Source organism: Centropristis striata, chromosome 1 (genome assembly GCF_030273125.1).
Source record: "Centropristis striata isolate RG_2023a ecotype Rhode Island chromosome 1, C.striata_1.0, whole genome shotgun sequence".
NCBI classification, from domain to species: Eukaryota; Metazoa; Chordata; class Actinopteri; order Perciformes; family Serranidae; genus Centropristis; species Centropristis striata.
In genome coordinates this window covers 11,485,242-11,500,334 of record NC_081517.1, presented here as the reverse complement: position 1 = coordinate 11,500,334, position 15,093 = coordinate 11,485,242, and the positions used below count along the sequence as shown (strand labels likewise).

General features: G+C 39.2%; 1 protein-coding gene across 1 annotated transcript; it reads left to right on the top strand.

The window, feature by feature from the left end:
- Positions 1–522: 522 nt before the first annotated feature.
- slc22a7a (solute carrier family 22 member 7a) lies at positions 523–12,937 on the top strand. The gene is made up of 9 exons (XM_059330648.1): positions 523–819; positions 2,071–2,174; positions 4,194–4,348; positions 5,669–5,837; positions 5,924–6,047; positions 8,745–8,854; positions 10,524–10,738; positions 11,692–11,800; positions 12,727–12,937. The coding sequence occupies exons 1-9, from the start codon at positions 523–525 to the stop codon at positions 12,935–12,937; spliced, it is 1,494 nt and encodes a 497-aa protein (XP_059186631.1).
- The last annotated feature ends 2,156 nt before the right edge of the window (positions 12,938–15,093 follow it).

Sequence of the window (15,093 nt, the reverse complement as noted above, 5' to 3'; positions counted from 1 at the left end):
TCAGCATGGTGTGTTCACTGGTGTGTAAAATGATGGTTATATACAAAGGCTGGATCTCCTTGGTGTGGGACTAATAAAGTGATTAATCTAATCCAAAACAGAAGAAATATCTCAAAAGATTTGGAATCAAAAGGTATTCTAGACAAGTATAACTTTTTCTTCACATCACAAGGAGCTACTGCAGATGGCATCAAGAGCCACATGTGTCCCCGGAGCCGACCCCTGACCCCTGACCTCAACTGACCCTTAAAACCAGGTCTTCGCCCTGAAACGGGACTCAGAGGACGTGACTGTTGTTTTGACTTATTTAGCTCCTCACTATGTAGGAAGTTCAACTCAAGACCCATGACACACACACAGACACACACAGACACACACAGACACACACACACACACACGCCACATGACACACACACACACACACACACACAGAGCACCACCCTCTCTCTGTCTCCTTTCGGTGTGAGAGGAGACCGAGACCAGAGACCAGAGGACCAGAGGACCAGACCAGATCGGTCCACTATGCGGTTCGATGAGATCCTGGACCATGTTGGTGGATTCTCCAGGTTCCAGTTCCTGCTGCTGTCCATCCTGTCGCTGCCCCGCGGCATCCTCCCGCTACACTTCCTCCTGCACAACTTCATCTCCGCCACGCCACCGCACCACTGCGCCCCAGGGAGCCCGCAGGACGGAGATGGGGTTTCCTCCTCCGGCTCCTGCAGCGTGACCTCCGACCTCACCCCGGGAAACAGCACGGCACCTTGTCCTGACGGCTGGACCTACGACCGGTCACAGTTCACCTCCACCACCGTCACCGAGGTTTTTAATCTTTTTCCGTTGTTTAATGGTCTGTGAATTTTGTGGAAAAATACAGGCGATTATATTCCTGAAAATAAAATTAAGGAAACTTTCAGTTCTTTTACAGCTAAACTTTACATTTAAATTATGTAGCTGGAAATATTATATATATATATATATATATATATATATATATATATATATATATATATATTTCTGGATAATAACCAAAATTATTTTATTAAAAAAAAGTCTACATATCAGCTCTTAGATTGAACTCTTGTCCAAACAAATTAAAATTAAGAAAACGAAGAAAACAAGGGTCGTCTTATCATTTTTCCATGACTGTATATATGTATGTATGTATGTATGTATGCATATATGTGTGTGTGTGTGTATATATACATACAAATATATATATATATATATATATATATATATAAATGTATGTTACATATACCCAAAAACAACCAATATTTCTTAAAAATGTCTTTCTAAAATTTCTTTTTTATTATTTTTAATATATATATACAGTATATATATATATATCCATAAACTGTTTTCTTGTAAGTTTTGCTGTGAGTGGGACCTGCCATGTGTGTGTTGCACCTGTCTGTCTCTCTGCACTGCAAAAAAAGCCAACTTGTATTTTTTTGCCTAAAACAGTGATTTAAGTTGGTAAAACTTGGAAATATAAATTATTGACATTTAGGGCAATAATGTAAGTTAGCACAACAAAGGAAGCCAGTTGTCTTCTCAAAAACAAGTTTGTGAGTTGTTGTTACTTATATCTTTAAGTTGGGGTTCACAACAAGTGACAATAGTTCTGCTAACTCTTATTTCTTTGTTGTGAAATGCAGGAAAGCGCTGAAATTCGGTCATTAGCGAAAGCTAGCTAACTGATACTAGCGGCTAAATGATGCTAACGACTAACTGATGCTAGCGGCGCTGCTTGTTACAGCTACAACAGTAGCCATTAGCGTATCAATGCTAACTCAAAATTGTGGTCGCAAACATTAGCTGACATTTCATAGCGGCGTTACAATCATGCCAATTCTAATGAATTATATGAATTATAAATTGAAAACTCTGAATTCAGAGTTGAGCAAACTCAAAAACAAAACTTTAAATATTTAGTTTAATTGTCCAACTTAAAATTTTATCGAAGTTTGTTGCCTTGAAATTTTGAGTTCACCCAACTTTTCTCACTCAAACTTTCAGTGTGCAGTCGGACCTGCTGTGTGTGTGTTAAACCTGTCTGTCTCTCTGCAGTGGGACCTGGTGTGTGATAATAAGAAGCTGAATCAGGCTCTCGCTACATATTTCTTCCTCGGCGTGACATTTGGAGCCGTTTTGTTCGGTCAGCTCTCTGATAAGTGAGTTTGTTTTAACGACTGATTATGTTGATTTTTTTGTAAAAGAAAACCTCATCACAATGATTACCGTTATTCAATTAAAACCTGTAAAAGTCTTTTCTCTTCTTAACCCTCATAACGTACCAAAAAAGACAGAAGAGTATTACATTTACATTTAGTCATTTAGCAGACGCTTTTATCCAAAACGACTTACAGGAAGATAGTATAGGGAACAAATGGCAATGCTTCAATTTGTCACATGACCTCCTGGAGTCCATATTGGCCCTACTTTGCAGACTTTTCCAAAGGAAACAGCTTTGCCATTTTGCGCCACAAAAAAATCACTCAAAACATAATTTCGTGGCCCTTTCCCATCTGGAAAAAAAATCTATTCCTACTGATGGGTGAGTAAACCTTCATTTGATAGTTTCACACTTAAACTGTTCAAGACAATAATTTTAATGGGTTGTTGGTTAAAGGCAACATCCAGACAAGAAACCGGTTTTAAAAAGTTCCTTTTATCATGTTTTTAAATTTAATATGTTATGTATTGTAACTTGTTGAAGCCACTGAATCTTTTACACATGTTTATTAAATAAAATATGTTAAAATTAATAAAAAAAACTTTCTTTTTCACTTTTACACCGGTATGGTACAATGTTGCCTACAGGCAACAACCCCCCAAAAAAAGAATGATAAAATTTCTTCAGATCATATTTATTTGGTCTATTTTAAGACAAAAAACCCCACTCCAAAAAGTTTTTCCTTACTGGCATCATAATGCCTACCACAGAGCGATACAATTCAGAAAAAGTTGATTCAGAGTGTGAATGCATCCATATCTCCTGTACATCTATTTGAATGTTCTGTGTTTTACGTGACGACTCAGAACTGATTATTGAACTTCAGTTAAAACATTTTTCAACCCTTAATTAACCGCTTTATCATCACTCCCTCTCCTGTGATATTTACCAGGTTTTCTAACCATCGGTTGCAGTTTTATAAAAGCCTAAAACATTTTTTATATAGAATCTTTACAAATAATTTTGAAACCATGCAACAATAAACTCTTAAATAACATACATTACATCAATAATTGTTTATTATTAGAGGTTGTTATTATAAAATGTTGAACTGAATCTTACGTCTGACAGCTCCTCCTTCAGCTGAGGATCTAAAACCCATTTTTGATCAGCAGGAAAAGTTGTTTTTATGACTTTTAAGATAGCAAATTTATTTATTTTTTCAATTTTTTCAATTAAATTAAAGGGTTTTGAGGTTTGATATCATTTTTTAAAGAACATTTTAATTTATGTTAAGATTTTTAGCTCTTGAATGTATTTTTTATACTTTAGAAATATTTTTAGGACAACCATTCCTGACTCCCAGGAGGGCTTTAATAATCTCACTGAACATCATTATGAGTTCATTCATAAAGCACCTTTTAACAACAGGACAAGTCAAATTGCTTTTCAGTAACAAAGTCAGCTGCTGGTCAGCTGATACCAACGTGTGTGTGTGTGTGTGTGTGTGTGTGTGTGTGTGTGTGTGTGTGTGTGTGTGTGTGTGTGTAACTGCTGATTTTTCACATGACTCTATTGTTGAATAAATTTGTTTATTATTGAATACAATTCAAAATGTCAGTTCTCTAATATTACCAGTCAACACAGAACAACAACAACACACACACACACACACACACACACACTGAGTAATTAAGTATAGTGTGTTGTTTTGTAGTTTTGTTTATGTTATTATCTTTATTATTATTTATTATTATTAACCGTGGAGATGTCTCTTCCAGGTCAGGTCAGTCGCTGCTGCTTTCAAAAATGTTTTTTTATCATCATGAATTTACTTGATCGAAGGTTGAGTCAAAGGTCAGTCTGAAACAAGACACTGATGAAATAGTTTCACAACAAAGTCTGTGTGTGTGTGTGTGTGTGTGTGTGTGTGTGTGTGTGTGTGTGTGTGTGTTTATGTGTGTGTGTGTGTGTGTGTGTGTGTGTGTGTGTTTATGTGTGTGTGTGTGTGCTGCAGGTTTGGTCGTAGGTCTGTTCTCCTGGTGTGTTTCCTGTTAGCGACCTCGTTTGGAGTGGCCTCTGCATTCTCTTCGTCCTACACCATGTTCGCCGTGTGCCGGGCGCTGTGTGGCGCGGCGCTCAGCGGGCTGTCCATCATCGGCGTGGCTCTGGGTAAGAACTCACCGTCAGGGTGAAAGGTCGAGCTCCAACACTCACTGCAGTGAGCTGGACTCTCTGTGTCTCTTGTTGGTTTCTTCATTTAAACAAAAGTCCAGAATCTGTGAAGGAAACAGATTACCCTTTTTACACTTTTTTCCTTGTAAATGTGTGACAATTTCCCCCAAAATTTGTGGGTTTCCTTATAAATATTTTTTTTTATTTAATTAAGTTTATCGTGAATTTGTAAATCAATTCCTGTAAATTTCAGTTTTTTTCTCATAGTTTTTTTTAATGTTTCCTGTAATTTTGTGAATTTTATTCTCATAAATTTGTAACATTTTTCATGTAAATTTGTGGGTTTTTTCTCCCAAATTTAATTTTTTTCTTGTACATTTGTTACAATTTTCTCATATATTTGTAACATTTTCCCCATAAATTTGTAACAATTTTCTCATAGATTTTTTTTCTCATAATTGTTTAATTTTTTTTCTCATAATTGTTTAATTTTTTTTCTGTAAATTTATGATTTTTTTGTCTTGTAAATTTGCAACATTTTTCCCATAAATTTGTGAATTTTCTTTCCATACATTTGTAAAATGTTTTCATAAATGTGTAACAATTTTCTCATAGATTTTCTTTTCATAATTTTTAAACTTTTTTTCATTATATTTGTGATATTTGTAAAATTTTTCTCATAAATTTGTAACAATTTTCTTGTAAATGTATGGCTTTTTTCTCACAAATTTTTGATTTTTTTCTTGTAAATTTGTGATTAAAAAAAAAAAATTCCAACATTTTTCTCAGAAATTTGTAATTTTTTTCTCGTTAATGTGTTTTTTTCTCACCATTTTTTTCTTTTAAATTTGTGATTTTTTTTTCTAAAGTATTTGGAACATTTTTCTCGTAAATTTGTAAAAAAATAAAAATAAAAATCTCATACATTTTTATTTTTTTCTGTGAATTTTTTGTGTTTGATTCTTTTTTAATATGGAACATTTTTTCCATAAATTTGAAAATTTTTTCCCGTAAATTTTCAACTTTTTTTCTCATGAATTTGTTTGAATGTGATGACCTTTGACCTTTCCTGTTTAATGAGTTGCTGGTGAATTTTCAATCCATTGTGTGGCTAAATCATTGTCCACACTTGTTGTTTGATACAGATTTATGATTAAAACACATGTCTCTCTATCTCAGTCGCAGCTCCATCCCCGGGGTATACAACATTAACTCCCTCAGTGTTATCTCAGCGTTTAGAAAGAAATCTTGCTCTTTTGTTGCATCAAACTGGTTTCCCGTCTCTGTTTTGTTCACTGCAGTCTGCTTGTTGCTCAGGCATCGAGTGGACGGATGTGAAGCACCGGACGTTCACCGGCACCGTCCTGAGCCTGTCGTGGAGCGTGGGGAACATGCTGCTGGCGCTGCTGGCCTACTTGATCCGGGACTGGCGCCACCTGATGCTGGCGGTGACGGCGCCCTGCGTGGCCGCCATCGTCTCCTGGTGGTGAGGTGGAAGTTCGGAGGAGTTTCTGACAGTCAGTATCTTTAAAGTGTTTCTTTTTTAAAGCCCGTTTACTGTGTCGGCGTCAGGTGGCTGCCGGAGTCGGCCCGCTGGCTGCTGGCCAACGGCAGAGCGGAGGAAGCCAAGAAGTACCTGGGTCAGTGCGCTGAGATGAACCAGAAGAGTGAAAACACACCCAGCCTGGACAGTGAGGTACAGCCGACTGACTCATTGTGGCCGCCCCCAATCCAGTCTGTGAAACAGGGGTCTCCAGCATCCGGTCCTCTCTGTCTCAACACAAACTGAGACGACTTCTCTCCTCATTTATTAAATCAGAAAACATTCTGGTCTCAGTTTCTAGTTTCAAGTCTTCTAAAGACAATCTGATGTTAGTGTGTAAATAATGGTCCCATTCAGAAGGAAACAGATGATGAAGCAAATGTATTTTGATTGACAGGTGGCTGTCATCAGGACAGAAGCAGAACAATGCGTATCCACGGCAACGTGGACATCTAAACACAACTTTGAGCCTTTCAGCGTGTTTTCACTTCATCACAGTTTATTTCAACATTTGGTTCATTTAAAATTGTTGTTCAGCGTTCAGTCGGAGTGAAAGACAAGGAGTCCAAGGAGTCGCTGCTCACTTTCTCAACTAAAAGACAAAGAAATAACAAAAAACAGACACAAAATGACAAAAAAATTTAAAAAAATGTCCAAAATTACAAAAAGTCACAGTGACCAATAAAAGAAATTATCGTTTTGCGAGATCTCCCAAAACCTTTGTGAGATATTAAGGGGCTCCATAATTTTGCGTCTTTTTTGCTCTTTTTTCAACTTTTTTGGTCACTGTGACTTTTTGTAATTTTGGGGTTTTTTTTGTATTTTTTTGTCATTTTGTGTCTGTTTTTTGTTATTTCTTTGTCTTTTAGCGGAGAAAGTGAGCAGCGACTCCTTGGAGTCTTTCAGTCTGACGGAACGATGAACAACAATTTTAAACAATTAACCAAATGTTGAAAATGTTTTTTTCTTTCAATGTCCCTTAAGGGGCTCCGTACAAAATTACCAAAAAAATACACACAAAAAAATACCCAAAATAACCCAAAAATACCCCAAATTACCTAAATATAAACGAGCAAACGAGCAGCAAAAGACATAAAAACGACCAGGTTATCTACATTTAGTTTGAGTGTTAACAGTTTCTGTTTAACACACCCGTCCCTGCTCCTCCACAGTCAGATCCGGGGCCTCATGTATCAACGCTTCGTACGCACAAAAACATTGCTTACGCTGATTTTTCCCGAACACATCACATGTATGAAAAGTGAACTTGCCGTGAGAATGTGCGTTGGCACCGCAAACTTTTGTTTGGCGGAAACTACTGTCTTTCATACTACAAAACGTGTTTCATGTCTCATAAACTCAAACTCCACACAACTGGCTTTGTATTCACAGTTAATATCTCATACAATGGAGGAAAATGCAGTTTTCCACCCTCAATAACCCGTTCTAAATATGAGCGGACGGATGATTAATTTTCATTATCATATTTTATATTTCACCTGCGTATTGCTGCTTACTTGTGCAATGATAGTATGTTGAAGTCTACATGTTTTGATGTTAAGATTGTATATTTTGATTGTGGTTCAGGCACAACACGGGCAATGCTTCCTGCAAACACAAACACAAATTTTTATCAAGGAACTTTAGAAACAAGTGCAGTACCCGCTCTCTCTCGCTCCCTCTCCCGCTCTCGCTCTCTCGCTCTCTCGCTCTCTCGCTCTCTCGCTCTCTCGCTCTCTCGCTCCCCCTCTCGATCTTTCTCGCTCTCTCTCTCTTGCTCTCTCTCTCTCACTCTCTCTCTCTCTCTCTCTCTCTTAAGTCTATAGCCTATATTTAGCTATTTCCACTATTTTTATATATATACCGAATTTCCCTCAATAAAGTACTTCTGATTCTGATTATGGAGCGCATATATATTTCACAGTTAACCTGCCATAATTACTGTGTGAAAGTGCCGATCGCCGACTGTTTCGTCTTTGGTTTAACATGGAGATGTTAACGCACATCGATCCATAACCACAGATCCCTCTCCCTGGAGAAAAAACGTGATTTGGAAATCCTTTCAGAATAAGTCAGGTGTGGTGCATATTTGATCCTGTATGTGATGTTTAATTGGGACAACAAGTTACCTGTGGCCTTTAAACTGATGCTATTGTGATTGTGGCACGCATCACGCACTGGCTGCTCTAACAGCTCTGAATAAATTAACAACGGTGGAGTTTAGAAGGAGTGTGTGTTCAGGGACCCTTCTGCCATGGTGCAGGTCTCTGATCCGGCTGCATTAACAGCCACAGTGACACCTTGTCGCTGATCCCAGAACTGAGGCACTAAAAAGCTAATTTTTCCTGCCTCCACCCCGGAGATCACCTCGCGCGCAGTGGCAGCTCATTGATTTGCCATTGTTTTGTTGATAATCAGCAGGCATGCCAGTGATTTATAGTCATTTGCATCTGCGTATTCATTTTCGGGAGGAGTTGGTGGCTTGTGCGCTCAGTTCCAGCTGACTGGGATGTATCACGGAAAGGTGCGCTGAACCTGACGTAAGCACAGTTTGATACATGTGGAGATGAGTTTGCATACGTACTTTTCTAGTTTTGGGAGTACGCCATCTTTCAGTATGAAAGCTACGCACTCTTTGATGCATGAGGCATCTGGACTCTGTTGGTTTCAACAAACAGAGATGGAGACAGACGTTACGTCCACTCCTGGGTGAGGACAGCTGGTTCTCTGGTTGTACGGACGCTAAAAAAGAAATGGCAAAAATTAGCATAAACGTGGAATATTCAGCGAAAGAAAACCGTGCGTGTGTGGGATAAAAGGTGAGTGTGGGTGATGCTGTTTCTGTTTCAGACTCTGGGGAAGGTGACGGTGTCCGAGGTGGCAGAGAGGAACCACTCCTACCTGGACCTGGTCCGAACGCCCCAGATGAGGAAGATCACCCTCTGCTCTGGAACGTTCTGGTACCGAATCCTTAACTTTAACATTTAAGCAAATGATTATGAGTTGCTCCGATACTTATGAAGGTGATAAAATTATAACATGTAGTCTGGAACAAGGCAGCACATTACCAACAGCAGCACATTACAGCTCTTTCACAATAAAAGCTCAAGGTTAAACTCCATTGTCCCCAAAGGGAAAAGTTGCTTGGGCACAGTTCATCTCATAAAAACATCACAACACCAAAATGAACATTAAAAACTACATCACACGGGGAAAACATAAAAACAAAAGAAACGTTGGTGACAGCATGGAAATCTGTGAATAAAGAGTATGAGCTAAAGTGCTGATGTGGCTGTTTCACAAGGTTTGAATAAATTGCATGTGCAAAACTGCTGGAATGTTTACTGCACATTGTTCTATTGCACAAACATTACAAGTAAAGTGCTGAGTGCTGACGTGAGCTCATATTTTTTGCACATTGCACAATTCAACAAAACAGCTCAGGACTCAACAGAAACCCTGACAGGATCCTCCCCAGGTGGCCAGGCTGCTCACACTAAAATAAACCCGCAGGACCAGCTAACACTACTCACTGCTCCATCAGCAAAGATTCGAGCTTGTCTTGCAGCCTTTTAATTCATGAAGCTCCCTTAAAGTTAATGCAAGATTGACTGTTGTCCAGCGGCCTCTTGCTTGGTCACTCAGTCTGTTTCTCTTCTTAGCGTTCTCCATAAATGTTCTCTACAGTCTCTTCAAGTCTCTTCTGTTGTCTGAGTAGATTTGGGCTGAGGACCAATTAGATTGATGAATGTTTTATGCTTTTTTAAAAATGTTTTTTGTAATGTTTTTTTTAATTCTTTTTATGTTTTTGTGTTTTTTTTTATGTTTGTAATGTTTATTATGTTTTTGGGTTTTTTGATTTTCATGTTTTTGTGTTTTTTAAGTTTTTTAAAAATGTTTTTAATGTTTTTTGGTTTTTGTTTTTTAATGTTTTTATTTTTTTAACATTTTTCTGTGCTTTTTTAATGTCTATTATCTTTATGTTTATGTTTTTTGTTTTATTTGGTTTTTATGTTTTTGTGTTTTTTTATGTTTCCACACATGTTGCTCTCCCTCTCTCTCGCTCCCGTTCTCTCTCGCTCCCTTTCTGTCCCTCTCTCTCCCTCTTGTTCTCTCTCTCTGACTCTCGTGATCTCTCGCTCTTTCTCGCTCTCTCTCTCACTCCCTCTCTCGCTCTCTCTCTGCTGTGGTTCAGGCACAACACGGGCAATGCTTCCTGCAAACACAAACACAAGTTTTTATCAAGGAACTTTAGAAACAAGTGCAGTACCCGCTCTCTCTCGCTCCCTCTCCCGCTCTCGCTCTCTCGCTCCCCCTCTCGATCTTTCTCGCTCTCTCTCTCTTGCTCTCTCTCTCTCACTCTCTCTCTCTCTCTCTCGCTCGCTCTCTTTCTCACTCTCTCTCTCTGCTGCGGTTCGAGCACAACATGGGCAATGCTTCCTGCAAACACAAACACAAGTTTTTGTCAAGGAACTTTAGAAACAAATGCAGTACGTGTCGTGGCCTCTGAGAACTAAAGACAACATCCTGTTGTCGCCCGGGTGAACAATAATACCGATTGGAAATGCAAGAGAGGTAAAGTTTTTCTGTCTGCTGCTGTGGAGTTCATACTGAACTGTGGTCCTGCAGGTTTGCCGTGGCCTTCCTGTACTACGGGATCAGCTTCAACATCTCGGGTTTCGGCGTCAGTATCTACCTCACACATTTCATCTATGGCGCCATCGAGGTTCCTGCCAAAATCCTGACCTTCTTCGTCCTGGACTGGATCGGCCGCCGGAATGGCCAGGCGATGTTTCTGATCACAACGGGAGCTCTGATCGGAATAAACACCGCCATACCTTTAGGTGACGTCACTTCCTGTCTCTGCATAAACGCAACCGCTGACTGTGTCCAGAGAGGACGGATAAACAAATTGCTTTTCGGCATTCAACCAAACTGACAACTGAGAGATCAGGAAGAGAAAAAGTCTCTTTCACACATTTCCATCACAATATGGCGATGGTATGGTGTAGGACAATCAAATGTCTCTCTCGCTCCCTCTCGCTCCCTCGCTCTCTCTCGCTCCCTCTCTTGCTGTCTCGCACTCTCTCTCTTGCTTTCTCTCTGACTCTCTGTCTCTCTCTCGCTCCCTCTCTTGCTCTCTCGCACTCTCTCTCTCTCTCGCTCCCTCTCGCTCTCTCTTGCTCTCACATGCCATCTCTTGCTCTCTCGGGCTCTCACTCTCTCTTGCTCCCTCTCGCTCCCTCTTGCTCCCTCGCTCTCTCTCGCTCCCTCTCGCTCCCTCTCTTGCTCTCTCGCACTCTCTCTCTCTCTCTTGCTTTCTCTCTGACTCTCTGTCTCTCTCTCTCTCTCTCGCTCCCTCTCACTCTCTCTCGCTCTCACATGCCATCTCTTGCTCTCTCGGGCTCTCCCTCTCTGTCTCTCTCTCGCCCTCTCTCTCACGCTCTCTCTTGCTCTCTCTCTCTCTCTCTCGCTCTCTCTCTATCTAGCTCTTTCTTGCGCTCTCTCTCTTTAGGTCTCTCTCTCTCACTCTCTCTGGCTCTCTCTCTCGCTCTTTCTTGCTCTCTCTCTCTCTCTCTCTCTCTATCTCATTCTCTCTGGCTCTCTCTGTCTCTCTCTCCTGAACCTCTCAGACAGCAGGTGTTAACAAGGCTAAAGATTCCTCAGAAAAATCAGCAAACAAAAGCGAGCAACCCATCCAAATGTGTTGAGGTTCATAAACACAGTGACCTGGTTTATGTTGAGCTTGATCTCTGTCGTGTTTCTTCATGTCGTTAATCATCTGCTCCTCCCTCAGAGTTCACGGTGATTCGAACCTGCATTGCTGTGGTGGCGAAGGGTTTGTCCGAGGCGGCGTTCACCACTGCGTTCCTTTACTCCGCCGAGCTCTACCCGACCGTGCTCAGGTAGGAACCAGAAACACGAGGGGCCGACCTCGAACCACATCAAGGTCAGCTGTGTTGAACAAACAAAAGTTTTATTTAACAAGACTGAACGCTGACGATCAAATGTGGTGTTGTATCACATGAATCGTGGATTAAGTTTAAATTTAACCCTTATGTTGTCGGAACTTTCTGTATACATAAAAACTGACCCGCCTTCCCTGAACCCCTTAAATAAAGCAGCTTGATTTCATTTTAAACCCCAAATCTATTTTGCATAAAGAAACAACCATCACTCATCACAAACCGTGTAAATATGGAGGTTTGTCCTCTTAAAGAGCAGAAAAACTGTTGAATCAGTGGAATCCTTTTTATTACAGCACACCTTTCACAACTGGTTTACTGGTTTACTAAAGCAGGCTTTGTTTTACTGTCATTTTACTGCCAAAGGTACTGCACAGTTGTAAACATAACTGTTTAGCAAGCGTGCATGCATACATGGTTTTTAAATGTATTTTGTGTTTTTTATGTTTTTTTGTGGTTTTTTAATGTTTTTTTAGTGTTTTTTTCGTTTTGATGTTTTTAATGTGTTTTATATATTTTGTGTTTTTATGTTTATGCTTGTTTTTTATTTTTTGTGTTTTTTTTACTTTTTAATGTTATTTTGTGTTTTGGGTGTCTTTTCAATGTTTTTTTAAATGTTTTTTTGTGTTTTTAAAAAAAAAAAGTTTTTTATGTACATGTTTATGTTTTTTAATGTTTTTTGTGGAATGAAAATGATAAGACCAGAGTTGTCCCCTGTTGGTGTTCAGCTTTCATAGAAATATGAACAAAAGCAATGTTTCTCATGTCGGGGTCATTCTAGGAAAAGCCAGAAAAGATCATTCAGGGTGTTTCTGCTGTAAACACTGAGAACTCTGTGTTGGTGACTCTGCTGCGTGTCGCTGCAGGCAGTGCGGTCTGGGCTTCACCTCCTGCGTCTGCCGGTTTGGTGGCTCGCTCGCTCCGCTGATCATGCTGCTGGATGACGTCTGGCTGCAGTTGCCGCCGCTGATCTTCGCCGGGATGGGGATATTCAGCGGCGGCCTGGTCTTCATGCTGCCGGAGACGCTCAACGTGCGTCTGCCTGAAAACGTCCTGGACGTGGAGGAGGGAAGGTGAAGCCGTTCTTCTGATTATTATAATTTTTTATCACTAAAGGTTACCACACAGGTGGAAACATCATTACCGAGCAAGCGCACATGCATGGTTTTGTGTTTATGCTTTCTGTGGGTTTTTTGTGGTTTGTGTGTGTGTGTGTGTGTGTGTGTGTGTGTGTGTGTGTTTTAAATGTATTTTGTGTTTTAAAAAAATCTATATTTTTATGTTTTCTATGTTTCTTTTAATGTTTTTGTGTTTTTTTAAAAATGTTTTTGTGTTTTTTTAAAAATGTTTTTGTATTTCACGGTTTTTAAAAAAATATATTTTCTATGGGTTTTTCAAAAAAAATTTAAAAACATTTTTTTTTATGTTTTTTGTGTTTGGTTTTTTAAACGTTTTTGTGATCTTTTTGAGTGTTTTTTATGTTTATTTATTTTTAATGTGTTTGTGTTTGTTCTTTTTTTGTGTTTATGTTTTTTTGTTTCAGCTTCTTTTTTTTTTTTATTCTTTTTTTTTTGGCATTTTTGCTTTATTGAAAGTGATAGATAGAAAGGGGGAGACAAAGGGGAGGACATGCGGCAAAGGGACCTCAGGCCGGATTCGAACCCAGGTCCGCAGCAGGAAGGACTCAGCCTTAATGGTACGCGCTCTACCATTGTGAGCCACCAGACGCTGTTTCAGCTTCTTAAAGCTGCGGTCGATTCCGTTGAGGCACAACAGAACTTTGCCGCCTTTTTCCTTCTGCTCTCCTCAGCTGCCATGAGCAGATGTGTTAGAATAATAAAACTTGAAGATAATAGATCATTTTTCATCAGGGTGGGTTAAATAACGACTTCCCTTCCTGTCTATTTAGACACAGGCAGAGTGATGCAGGCAGAGCTGCACAGGTGGAGCTGAAGGAGGCGAGCTGTGAGGACGTCCTGCGGCAGAGACTAGAAGATTAAAAAGTGAATATTCTCTAGAGTCTGATGTGGATTTATCGGTGCTCTTTTTTCTTCACATGACAGATAATATCAGTAGAATATGCAAATAAAATGTTTGTCTTCTTCACTTTGTCTTTTTCTTCCTGAAGAAAACCAACAGCGCCCCGTGCATTTCTGCCATTAAAGAATATTTGTACAATATGATATTGCAAAAAAAAAAAAGGAGAAAGAGACGGGAAACATTTCCTCAGATAAACTCTTTATTATGTTCTTGTTTATTAAATCCATTTAAAGTCTCTCTATGACATGAAACTTCACTTCACTCTTTGTTTGGATTGTGGGTCATTATCATTATTGAAGCTGGAGAAAAGAACAGGATACATGAAGACACAGAATCACAAAGGTTTCACATAAGAAGCTCAGGAAGAACTGAGCCAAGAGCAAAGAACACGAGAGGCTGAAACGATCTGTTCTGATAATGAGTTGGCGAGTTACAGGTGTGGACTGAGATATGGAGGGAAACACGAAGCCACGTCCTCAACACACAACAAATGCTACCTATACATCAGAAGACTTTAAAAAGATTTGGAAAAGACTCACGGAAAACTATTAGCTCAGACCAAAGACAAGTGTTTAGAGTTTTTAGTCCCAACCTAGTCTCACACTGAGATTTTAGACAGACTGTGAATCTTGCAGGGTAACTATTTACAAGACTACAACTAGATTCTTCTTACCATTTTTTTCCTACCATGCAATTTTTTCCCATCATGCTCTTAGTAAAAACTTACAAATGGAGGAGAAGCAGCTTTTGGCTCCAGCTGCTCTAGTGTGTGCAGTGGTTTGTGTTGAAAAAAACCAACAACAAAAAGAAGAGGAGAAGACGCCACAAAATGCCCCCTCACAAAGCTGAAAAAGGGTTTCTGTTTTTCTGACATGAAAAGTTGATTATTTTACAGTAAAAAAATAAATAAGGAAGAATAAAGAAAAGGAAAATTTAGAAATGAATTCATGACATTCATGTATGTCCTATTTAATTATAATGTGTTTAATTGAATAATTATATTTATCAGTTCTATCAACTTTAATTTAGTTAATCATACATTAATCATCGATTATTTATTACTTATTCATGTATACATGTATTTATACATTGTAACTGGGTCTCCTTACGGTTCTCTTTACTAAGAAACAGCGCCCCCAAAAATCTAAATATATTACATCACTATATTTTTATTTAGGACTGAGCTCACTAGC